Raw genomic sequence first — 13,337 nt, forward strand, 5'->3', positions numbered from 1 at the left:
AGCTATGTTCAGAAGAACTCTCAAAGGGTCATTTCAGTTTACTGAACATCAAAAGCTCCACATCTATCACACACACGTCTTCATCCGTTATGGTGCTAAATGCTCCTCCGTTAACATGATAACTCAGTGGGCATCACTCATAACATGGGAACACTTACCACATAGGTTAAATATAAACAGTACCTTTCTAACTACATACCCTACACAATGTAGCATGATACGTGTGTAGGTAAGCGATTCAGTGCCCTACATAGGTATAGTAAGCACTGTATGAATGTTACAGTACAATATAATACATGATAAATACTGTAGAGGAGATAGACACAACCAGATCTGAATGCATGGAGAATAAAGTTGGGGGTGTGAATATACACAGAATAAACACACAAGTTGTATTAATGTAAGTATTAGCAATACACCAGGTCTCCAAATGTACAGATGACAAACACCCAAGGATTAGAATACACAAAAGGTAAACACACGTTTATTCGAATATAGACACAGGCACCTAAGTGGCCATAATACTTGTGAATTTGAAGGAAAATGAGAGTAACACAAATACACAGACATGCCGCTAAAGACACAATATTCAATGTACTAAAATGCATCTAACAGTGTCATGTGTTGTGTTCATGGACTTTGCTGGGCACTCAAGGATCTATATTCTTGTAGTTCATGAGTAAACTTGAAGAAGATCTTCGCAACTCAAAATTAAAATGATTGGGGGTGCACTCCCCTGTCTGCTGTTAATCCACAGATTTAGAAAAAAAACACAACCTGTCTGCTGTCAATCCACAATCATAAAAATAAAGACCCTCTTTTGTGAATTTCAGGGAATGTGTTACTGAAGCCTATCATTGAGGCAGCTGGGAAGGACATCAGCCACTGGTTTAATCCAAAAACCAAAGACGTGAGTACATTTATAGGATGTATTAGTGTGAGCTTGATGGCACCATTCATTTCACCAGCACCAAGCCACTACAGGTTTTTCTGCAAACTCCAGTTATCCCAGTCCAGGTATTCCTCAGTAGAAAGGTCTACTTAGTTATGCTGTGACTTCTGTGCTTGGGCAGCAGGAATGTTTAGCACCAAACAAAGTAAGCTCCTCTTTGTAAAGTTCATTAACAAATTTGTTATATGGAAAGGTTATTATCTCAAATCTAACTTAACACTACTGTGCTGTGTGTACTCAAACCCAAAATAGACCTAAAACAATCTTTATTACACAGTGGCGGACGCCACTTTGTATTTATAGTTGGCACCAAGTTACCATAGACTTATTTTTTGGGGTTTGCTAATAACTTTAGCGCCTTTTGACAAATCTTCATGAACCTTTCACAAAAAATTTTCATTAACCTCAGCTCCTTCCTTGAAAGTTTCGGAGTAATCTATCAAGCAGAGGCCAGGAAAAAAAGGGGAGGAGATCCAAAAATGCCTTGTCCCCATTCAATTTCCATAGGGATTTTTGATCAGCGCTAAAACACAAACGGCTGAACATAATTAAACCAAATTTGGCAAAAGCTAGATCTTTAACCAGAAAACATGCTTTATTTGATTTGGTGTGAATATGCTCAGTACCTTTTGAGAAATGAAGTTTCAATATGTATGTATAACTGGACGGTGGTGTCCGCAGGCTCTTGTGAGAGTCTTGCAACTTTAAATAATAGAGCAGTCTGATTAGCTGAGAGGGATTTTTCCCCATCGGCTGTCTTGCTCTCGCAGGAGAGAGAATCTCCCATGAATTCTGGGGGGAACCTGGGCTCTGATTGGCTGGTCAAAACTTAGGGAAAATGTTGCAGCCGCCATTTCCAGACACTTTGACTCATTCCCCATGTCCTGGAACCTCAAAACAACAAGCATTTGCAATGCAATAGGTCTCGCATTATGAAAGTTTGAGCTATTGGTCTTGTAAATGGCAATTTTTTTATTTATGTGTTGGTTTTGAAAATAGCTAAATTAATAGCTTTGTCATTTACCATGCCAATAGTTATAACTTTCGCAAATGTGACACCTATAGCATTTGTAATGCAACATGTTTTGTATTTACGTGACATAGATGTATTGATATTACAAATAACAATGGCTTTTAATTTTTTTAAAATAATTAATACTTAAATAAAAGTGATTCTAATTTATAATGGCAATAGCTTAAACTTTTGTAAATAACTTTTGTGACGATTATGTTCAGTGTATTTTATTGTGATGAAAATCCAAGAACAGAAGTGAAATATTAACATTTTTTTGTGACATTTGTAATAAAGTTTGAAACATTAAGAGAACATATTTGAACCAGTTGTTGAATGGTTGCAGAGATTGATGCTGTGATGGCGCGGATCACCTATATATTTGTGATAAATGTGTCAGCAGGAATACGAACATGCTAGGCATCTGAGTCACCCACCCAAAAATAAAACCTGTTAAAAAAGTTTCCGATCTTACCACACAATGACCGGTGCAGCGTAAAGAGGTGTTCAAACACTGGCAGCTGTCTCTTCAGAAGCTTCCTATACAGACCGAATACCTGTTGGGCACATTTACTGGTCGACAGATGCTCGAGTGGCAGATGTTGATAGCACAAGTGAGCAAGCGCAGTGTGAAAACAGTATCAGCCGAGAACGTTTGCGGGGCCAAAAAATGAACGAACGCTTCTCTGTTTTGCATTACTAGTTACCCTGAAGATGGCAATTGATATTAAAGTTAAAATTCACATTTTGTTAATTTAAAGACGCCCTGAAGTTGCACTGTTTCTGTGTTCAAGGGGTAAAGCCCCGCAGGATGAAACTACAGAACACCAGAAAAAAACATTCAGTTTCGTCGCACGAAATCAGATTTCAACACTCTTATACACCAAAGGGCAGAAGGTGCTTCTTTTAATTGCGACACACAATGAAACCAAAGATGGCGGCTGTCAGTTTACATAAGAAAGAGGAACTCTGCCTCAAAAGATAAACTACAAAAATCAGCTTTACGGGGCTGCCCCACGCGATTGTCATGGTAGGTTACAGTGGACGATTTTTCAAACAGTGATTAAATACAAATTAACGGCGCCTTTGATCTCGGTGTGACAGGCTCGCGCAAGCCCACAGGCCGAAATGTGTGTTGACAGGGCCCGCCGAGGGCTTCCGAGCCGCGCCGGCCTCCTGAAGCCGGCCCCAGCGGGGCGTTTGTCGGGGGCCTGACTCCGAAGCCAGCAGCATTGTCCCGAGCAGTGGGTCGCGGGCCTGCTCGCTGAGGGTGGCAGATGGTTTCATTTGTAGCACACGCCTACTCCGCGCCACATTTTAGGTAGTGGCCGGGCTGTGGAGGAGAGGGAAGTAATGCCTGGTTGCACCTGTCGCTTTCATTAATAACAAAAGTGGGGAGTCCAACAGCGGTTGAAGAAAAACTAAAGAAAACCGTTGAGCTACGCTTTAGGGGCTCGATAAATCAGGCAACTCGCATGGCTTTAGAGGACTGTAACCCCTCGCCTCCTTCAAAGCCTCTTTCGCGCTCATTCTGACAAAAACAGCATGCCACAGAAAGATACAATCTCGAAATCCTGTTTCATTTATCTGCAACAGCCATCAATGCGGTTCCTTTAAGTGTGCGCGCAGAATGCTCGATAGCTTTTTCTAGGTTGATGAAACCGATGTGACGCTCAGAAAAAAAGAACCAGTCGCGTGCACAGCTCCTGTTTTGTGTTGATCGCGAGAGTGCGCGACCCGGAAGCTCTTGGCCGGCCGGCCGGCCAATCTGCTTGCGGCCGACCGGAAGTCCCGCCTCCCGAGGTCCGTGAGCTGCCGGCGCATGGAGCGCCTTGCCGTCCGGTGTAGCCCGGGTCCCCAGGAGGGGGCCAGGGAGAAGGAGGAGTGTGGCGCCTGTTGCGGGGCTCCTCTGACCTGAGGGAGCCCCGATTGAGAAGAGGAGACGCGCCGTGAGGAGCCCCGCCGGAAGAGCGCAGTCGGTGAGTGGGGCCCAGGGCTGATGCGAAGTCTGTGCATGCCTGTGTGTATGCCTGTGGGGGAGGGGAGGGGAGGGGGGGGAGAGGGAGTGTGTGCGCGCGCGTGTGTGCGCGAGGGAATGTGTGTGCGCATGCGTGACTGTGTGTGATTGAGAGAATGCGAGGCAGGGGATAGTGTGCCTGTATGTGTGCCTGTATGTGTGCCGTATGCCTGCGTGTGCATGCGCGCGCCTGTGTGTGTGTGTGTGTGCGTGCGTGCGTGCATGCAGAGGGGTGGGGGCTGCCTGTGTCTGTGTGTGAGCAAGGGCTTTGCACCGCGCATGCGCAGCTATCAGACGCTCGCTCCCGAGGTGAAATCTGACCTCGTCAAAGCGCGCGTCTGGTAGCTGTCCACATTCCTAAATACGGGCCACAATAGGTCTGAAGCAGACACCTTCAATGCTCACGCATTGAGGGTAGGTCTGCTCGACCTAAAAAGTATAAGGGTCAGGGTAGGGGTACCCTGACCACCTGAACCTTGTGGTGGGATCGCAGAGGACCCCCGACCTGGGGCCAGAATAAAAAAAAAAAAATTCTTGGATTGCCCTGATTCTGCAGGAGCCAGCAGGATCCCATGCTCCAGTGAGAGTACCATAGGATTTATGGGCCATGGGATAGGAAAATAGTTTAAAAAAGACCAGGCTGGAGCGGGAGTGTCTGGATGGCTTGGTGGCATACGGGCATTTGGCCCTGTAGCTAACCCATGCCAAAGGCCATGCGTGGTGGGGAATTGGTTTCATTCATAAGCACAGGCGCACCACATGTAAGAATTGTGAAGTCTATGTCACTAGCTTATTACAAAGACACTGGGAGTAATGTCCAATTTTTTTAGAAAAATCCACTTTATTGTTCCATTTGTAAGCAAGAACAGCCGACGCGTTTCGTCCCAGAAGGGACTTCTTCAGGGCTGTATTGTAATAAAACAAAACATACAAACATAGAATTAAAATCATGGCCAGTTAATTTGCTCAGCCGAGCAATAATAGTCACAAATTAAAAACATAGCCATTAGTGTTACAATATCCAATTACGTCTTAATGTACATTAGGCGCCTCTGATACTAGGCCATATGCCATGGCCTCCCAAAATCTAGTACAATATCATGTTGTCAATACATTCAGTTTACTGGCTCTTATTCCATTCCTAATTGGGACATGAGAGAAAAAAAAATTGGATTGTACCAGGAGATGAAGAACGGCATTTGTGTAAGACTTATTGCAGACAAACCTCATGCAACACTGTCATCTGTCTGTACCATATTTATTGAGAAAGAAGAAGGGACACAAACCCTGAACTATTAATGGCAACACCGCGTACTGAGAAATGTCCAAAGATGACAATTGGACCTACCGTGATTTGTTTGATCCTAGTGGATAGTTCGGCCGGTAACATCGTGACAAGTAAATGTTGAAATAGCTGCTGCTTGTTGCTCTGTACGTATGAATCTATACCAAAACAAGCAGAGGAGCATCTAAGTATCAGAACAGAGCCTAACAAGATCCCTCAGTAGCCTGGTGACTCTCCCCTCCTATTGCAAAATGACAAGAACGGTAAGTTGCCCAAAGGAGGCAGTGAGAGTTACTCACATTCCAGTTTATGTAGTGAAATTTATCTATTCACTTCTTCTTCAAAGGAGAAAGAATCCCTGGTCAGGGTGGATGGAGAAAAGGCTGTGGTATAGACTGAAAGAAATTAAAAAAAGGAGACAATATATGAATACATGTATGTCTATGGACCATGTGTGGATTCCAGCCCAGGAATCTCAAACATCATAAACTTATTAAAATAGACTCCGCGTTAATATTCCCAGTGAGCATAATTCCCGTCTCTGGCCTAGTACTGTTTCTACAGAACTTATCCTTTTTTCTTTTTTTTATTATAAAAGTTATAAAGAACACGGCCATCTGTATGCAGTGAGCACCAAATTTTAATGTAATCTGCCGAGTCTTCCCTAGGGGGACCCCCGGGCGATTCCCTTTGAGAAAAAAGCACTCCTGTTTGGAAGATGCTTACCCTTATAAGTCCCAACATTCGAGACGTTTGTGTGAAACAGGAAGTGCACCTTCAAGTTGATGTGCTACTTAAAACCTGAGAGGGGGAAGAGAAGCAACGCAATCAGGGATCTAACACGAGGGGAATACTGCATCGGTGGAGCAGGGGAAAACTGAATCGAATTACCTGGTCTCCAAAGTTATATATCAGATCGGCGTATTGAGGTGTAAATGAAACCCTTCCTCTGTCCGCAGCTGACTCTAAGGGGGACAAGGGGCAGGTATTAATGACAGAGATAACAACTGGTCCATGTTTTAAACTATTGAAAGACAGATAAGTGTTCTATTTTGTTTAAAAAAGGATAAAATATATGAACCTTAACAAGCGTGCCTCTATCAAATTCTCACCCAACATACCTAAAGCGCCGAATGTCATAAATTATCTATCCGGTCCTTAATTAGTCCAAACACGCCCCCCTCCAATATATCGAAAGCCCGAAGCTAAATGGACAACGTGGCTGCCCCATTAAATAAGTGTATTGTAAGACATGTAACGTATGCCTACATTTTACCCGATACTCCGTAAAGACCGTCCTCCTCAGTTATAGGCAGGAGCGGAGAAAGTGAGGCTTTCCGTCCAGTTGTCGATGTAAACGGTATGCAAAAGCAGGCAAAGGTTTATGCACACAATAGCCAAAAGTCGGAGAGGAAACGAACATAAACCGGAATCCCTTCACCCAAGTCAAGGTGTCACACAAGAGAACCCGGACACCGCTAAATTTGCATAAACGCTTACCGCGGGAGCACGATGAAAAATGCTCGATCAGTCTCCTTAGATTCCTGGCAGCATTTCTCCAGTCCGTATAGCACCTGGTGGTGATAGACCATGTAGGCACTAGTATATATACCCGGACTGATTCATCCATCTCATTTGATCCATCTCAGACACCTGTGTAGATCTATACAGAGCAGCGTGGTGTCCCTATGGCCCAAGTGTACTGCGGCCGCCATCTTAGAATGTAGTGGAAACCGATCCTATGAGGCAAGTAAATTTGAATACACATCGTAAGCGGCACCCCGCACCCCAAAAAAAGGCGTATATGTTCGCAGGTAAAACCCGCGGTTGTAGCCCACACCGTATAGGCTTATATAAATTGCCGGCCAAAAGAACCCAAATTGGCCCGATGTTTATGAGGCCCATTATAGCTAAAAGCGGCGGCCATCTTGGATAGGTCCAAAATCGAGTATAGGGTAAAAGAACAACCTACATGTATAATAGGGCAAAAAAGGCGACTGTGGTCCTAGTGGATAGATGTATATAAATAATTGACAAAGAGGAGTCCCCATGGTTTCTCAGATGAAAGCAGTATTGTCCTGAAGTGTCGAGTTTTGCGTCCTTGGTGATAAAAGTTTTCACAAATGCCTTTCTTATACAAATACATTAAGTGAATCGCACCAACAAAAAATAGAAATTAGCGATCTCACCTTGGTACCTTTATAACACTGTGCTAAGAGACAATCAGAAAAGGAGAGAAAGAATATTTTCATAATAGCATATGATTTTACAGCAGAGCCCTGAGTATATTTTTTACATTTTTTACAGTCCAGTACAAGGAACACATGTTGTTTAAAACAATTTTATTTAAACAATTTATAGCAGTTTTTAACCATAATTCTCAGATGGATTTAAGAACTGGCACCCTTTTTTAGGAGTGCATGATCATGTCTTAAAGTTGTACATAAACAGATCATTATCTGAACACCCCATATACGTAGAGACAGAGACAAAAGGGGCATTGATTACACATGAGAGCGGGCAATGCAATGTTAATATATACAGCATGAGGGCAAATTCATTTCTTAATGGTCAATTGCAGAGAGTATCATGTCAAAAAGTGATGCATCTCATCATCAAAGTTATTACCAAACTCTATCGTTCTTAATCTACAAATCCAGGGAGCCTCCTTCTTTCTCAGGGCTACTAGCCTGTGCCCGCCTCTAGGATGTGCGGGGACATGATCTATACCCATGAACCATATGGTTTCTTCTGGTGTATGTTTTTCCTGCATGTGATGGGTCATTGGGTATTTTAGATCACCATTTCTATGTGCTCTAACATGTTCCTGGACTCTTACTTTAAGCGCCCTTTTTGTGCTGCCCACGTATATTTGTCCACACGGACATCCCAACACATAAACTACATAGTTGGTGTTGCAGTTGATGTAGTGGTTGATCTTCTGTCTACGTGTGGTGTTAAAACAAAACTCCTTCGTTTTGTCTTTACCCAGTTTGCACATGTTGCATCCTCTACATGTGTAAAATCCCACCAACCTGTTACTTAACCAATCTGTTTTTTTGTCCCTTGTGATGTAACTGGGGCAAAGAATGTTTCTCAAGTTGTGGCCTCGCCTGTATATTACCTTAGGTTTGGCTGGCACGATCCCTTGCAGACTTGGTATTTCTGTGAGCAAGTGCCAGTGTTTGCGAAGAGTGTTGTAAATTCTACCACTCTTGTCTGTAAATGGTGTACTAAACGCGACATAAGGTTGTTTCGTCTTTCTTTTTACCGACGGGATCAGGGTCGACTCCCTAGTAACTTTTATGAGCTTTTTAAATGCTTTGTTCAAGATGTTAGGGGGGTATCCCCTCTGTCGAAAATATTCTGTGGTCTCATTGATGGTATTGAGAAAAGTGTCTGGGGTGCTACAGTTTTGTCGCATCCTAATCATCTCCCCATAGGGGATGTTGTTAATGACATGAGGGGAATGTGCACTGGCAAAATGTAAGGTACTGTTACAACTGGTGGCTTTCCTATGGGTCCTGCTATTGATCTTGTTATTTTCCACGAAAAATGTCACGTCCAGGAAGTCAATCTCTCTACTATTATACTCCATTGTGAAGTGCATGTTATAGGGGTTGTCATTTAGATATTCATAATAGGCCAGAAGGTCTGGGGCAGGTCCATTCCACAACATAATCACCTCATCGATGTACCTGCCCCAGTAGATAACCTGCTCTGTCCACCGTGATGCCCGACGGCCCCAGGCATGCTCCCGCTCGAACCAGCCCATGAACAGGCCGGCGTAAGCGGGAGCAAACCTGCACCCCATCGCAGTCCCCTGGGTCTGTTGGTACCAGGTGGAGTCATAGAGAAAGAAATCTATACTACTATTATAAAGGAAGAACTTTGAGGCTTTGAGGCGGGTAAAACTCGGGAACCACAACGCCAATCCACACACCCGATACATCATTGTAATCCTCAGGGTGTGCAGATGGACATAGGCTATATAAAGTTAAAAAATATGTTCTATTTAATAAATGTACATTATAAAAAAAGTAGTCCCCTCGAAGTAGCGCCGGCCGCGACCTGCGTGCTGACGTCTGGAGCGCGGAGAGGTGCGGCATCCAGGAGCGTGAAGAGGAGCGGCGGACATGGCGCGGGGGAGGAGCGGTGACGAGCGGGGGAGGAGGTGAGGAGCAGCGGACCGGCGGGAGTAGCGGTGACCAGCGGCGAGGAGCGGTGAACTGAGAAGCGGCGGCTGAGGTAAGGCTCCGGGGGACAATGTCGGGCAGGCAGGGGAAGGGGACTTACACCAAAACAGAAGGAGGAGCGATGGCTGAGGTAAGGCTCCGGGGGACAATGTCGGGCAGGCGGGGGTCGGGGCAGGCGGGGGACGGGGACTTACACCAAAACAGAAGGACAGAATTTAGATCGGCCGAGGTAAGGCTCCGGGGGACAATGTCGGGCAGGCGGGGGACGGGGAGTTACAACAAAACAGAAGGGTACAATTTACATCGGCTGAGGAAAGGCTCCAGGGGACAATGTCGGGACAGGCGGGGGTCGGGGCAGGTGGGGGACGGAGCGGCCGGGGGCCCGGGCTGCTGGGCAATGTCGGGGCAGGCGGGGGTCGGGGAAGTCTGATTGCTCCCGGACAAGGTCGGGACGGGCTGCTAGTTTTTAGATAGAATGATATTCGTCATTTCAATCAGGACCTCGTTATGACCAAGGTGCTCCGCTGCTCTCTGTCCCAGATAGAATTCGAGAGCCTTTATACCAAATTCTTATTTTTATACACATGTAGAGGCTAGTTACATCAAGTGTAACAAAAATTAGATTTTCAGCCCATGCAAATTCCTCAAATTTGGCTAATATATCCTTGGTGTCCTTGATATATGCTGGGAGGTTCTGTACAAAAGGTTGTATATACACATCCACATATTCAGATAGTCGTTCCGTTGGTGAATTAACACCCGAGATAATAGGGCGGCCAGGTGGAAAAGGGCCGCCCTTGTGGATTTTGGGTAAAATGTATATACAAGGGAATGTGGGCTCTATAACCATCAGGTATCTACATTCCTCCTCACTGATTAGTCCTTCCTCTCGCCTATCTGTAAGCCTCATGTTAATGTGGGCTCCAAGGGGGGCAATGGGATTGTGAGAAAGCTTGGTGTAGCAAGCTGTGTCAGACAGTTGCCGTTCAATTTCCATCAAATAATCAACTTTCTTCATCAGGACCACGTTGCCCCCCCTTATCTGCCTCACGGATGACAATTGTACTGTCAGTTTTTAGTTTGTCCAGGGTGACCCGTTCCCCAATAGTGGGTTGTGTCGACGTGTGTTGGGGCGAGTGGGGTGATCTAATAGCTGGTATAGGCCATGTGTCACTTTCTCCCTGAATATGTCTATGTTGGGGTGAGTTCCTGTCGGTGTAAATTTAGACCTGGGTTTCAAACCACAATCTATCATCACATCTTCAACAATTCCCAACTCTTCACAAATAAGATCCCTGTCCACAGAAGTTTCAAGTTCAAACGACATCATTGATTGAATTACTTTTATTTCAGTAGCCGTATGTTCGGAAACAGTGCCATCATTACAAGGAGTGGTCATGGTCGGGGGATTTCTAACAAAGTGATCTTTCAATTTTAAGGTCCGTATGAATTTAAACAGATCCACAAAAACATCAGTGTCCCCGCCCACTTGGTTAGGACAGAAACCCTGTCCCTTGTTCAATACAGACATTTCTTCAGTGGATAGTACCCTGTCAGAGAGGTTGACAATACTAGACTTTGCACATTCCACAGTATCACAAATTGTCACATAATTTAGTTCTTTGTTCTGTTCGACCTCGTTCTTTTTGCAACCGTCTCCACACCTTGACCTCTTCCTTTGCTGTCGTTCCTGCCACCTCCTACCACCCCTTCTGGTTTTGGATCTTTTAGTCTTGCCCCCAACCTTAACCTCTCCATTTCCAATAAAAAATTATTATTGGTATTGGTTCTTGCCTCCCCCTCTACCACTTCAGGTGTTGCATCTATTGAAATGGAGCTAGCTCCTGATGACAATGATGTTATGCTACTGGCCGAGGTCAGTTCTGATGTCTCTTCTCTGCGTCGCTTTCCCTCCCCAGTCATCTTGATGTTATCATATTTATGTGAGAAGGTGTATATCCTTCCATCCCTATAGTCCTTAACCTCATCTTTTTGATTTTTTTGTCTCTTAGATATAGCTGATGACTTTCTAAGATACCTTCTAGAACCGCATAGTTCTTCTTGATCACTTCTTTAAGGGGTGAGCTCTCAATTTCCTTTTCTAGTTCTTCAATCTCCTTTCTCAACGTTTCACCTTTTTTCTCAGCATTAATAATAAGAATCTTCATCATGTTATATGAAGCCTTCCTGAGGTTACCCTCCCAGTCCACCAGTTGCTCCGGATCTAGGTCCTCGAACGTGGGGAATATTAATATTCTCAATCCCCTAGGGATTTTCTTGTTTTCAATGTATTTCTCTAAGGTGGTCCCATCCCACCATCTTGACATTTCACTTTTTCTAAGTCTCTCCAGTCTTTGGAATTTTGCTTTCAGGCCCTCTGTATTAGGAGTGATGGTTGTGCCAGATTTGGGGTTTGTGGCAAATAGGTCCTGAGCTATCTCCTGGCGCCTGTCTTTAAACACCGGCATCATGAAACCCTGGCTAATACCCAAGGTATCGCAATATATCTAGTGACTAAGGTCAAGGTGTGAGGCTGGTTAGTGCAAACGAAGGGAACAGAAGAACTAGAGCAAGACAGACGGTGGAACCTTTTTTACAAATGCACCTAACCAAAATAACCCCAAACGTAATTTCCCTTTATGTTCTAGGCTGGGGCTTGTGTGCACACCGAAAAACACCCACCATCACAGTGATAGTTCTAACTAGAACTTGACGTAATTTCATTCATAAGCACAGGTGCACCACATGTAAGAATTGTGAAGTCAATGTCACAAGCTTATTACAAAGACACTGGGAGTAATGTCCAATTTTTTTAGAAAAATCCACTTTATTGTTCCATTTGTAAGCAAGAACAGCTGACACGTTTCGTCCCCGATGGGACTTCTTCAGGGCTGTATTGTAATAAAACAAACATACAAACATACAATTAAAATCATGACCATTAATTTGCTCAGCCGAGCAATAATAGTCACAAATTAAAAACATAGCTATTAGTGTTACAATATCCAATTACGTCTTAATGTACATTAGGCGCCTCTGATACTAGGCCATAGGCCCTGGCCTCCCCAAATCTAGTACAATATCATGTTGTCAATACATTCAGTTTACTGGCTCTTATTCCATTCCTAATTGGGACATGAGAAAAAAAAATTGGATTGTACCAGGAGAAGAAGAACAGCATTTGTGTAAGACTTATTGCAGACAAACCTCATGCAACACTGTCATCTGTCTGTACCATATTTATTAAGAAAGAAGAAGGGACACAAAGCCTGAACAATTCATGGCAACACATGTGGTGGGGAATTGGCTTCCCACTGAGGTTTGGGTGCTGGGTCTAGCGCTGCGGCTAGGCCCTGCGGCCAACTCCATGCTGTGCACAGTCAAAGGCTTTCCCACGAGGGTCCGGCTACCCACAGGGGGGTAGTGTGCACAGCCAGACCCTGTGGCCTACCCCACGCCATACATGGCAATTAAAAAAACAATAGGCTAAAGTGACGCTACAGTTAGGTATGATTATAATGTCCTACTTAGCATTAAAAGACCTCAGAAATCCACTGAAAAAACAAAGGTTAAAGTGTCATTATAGTCCGGTGACAATGTCAGTGTAAACATAACATTTTAACCTAGAATCAAAACTGAAATTCACCAGCTAAAGCTTTTTCAAGTAACAATAATTTGCGCCCTCGCCATGCAGTGCTTATGACCTAACATATCACATCACTCATGACACCTTCTATAACATCTTTGATAATATCACTGATGACATCTGTAATGACATTATTGATGACAACATTGGGCATTTTCAGTGAACAATTTTTATATTGTTTATTTCTTTATTGTATTTTTTAAAATGATTAAAATAATATTTATTTATA

General features: G+C 44.1%; 1 protein-coding gene across 1 annotated transcript in view; it reads left to right on the plus strand.

Moving 5' to 3' along the window:
- The window catches only part of CYB5D1 (cytochrome b5 domain containing 1), a 73,227-nt gene that overhangs the window by 22,567 nt on the left and 37,323 nt on the right, over nt 1-13,337 (plus strand). The window contains exon 2 of the mRNA XM_086946071.1: nt 834-910. Coding sequence (XP_086802197.1) covers nt 834-910 — 77 coding nt within the window. The remainder of the gene's footprint in view (nt 1-833; nt 911-13,337) is intronic.

Source organism: Lissotriton vulgaris, chromosome 12, assembly GCF_964263255.1.
Source record: "Lissotriton vulgaris chromosome 12, aLisVul1.2, whole genome shotgun sequence".
NCBI lineage: Eukaryota > Metazoa > Chordata > Amphibia > Caudata > Salamandridae > Lissotriton > Lissotriton vulgaris.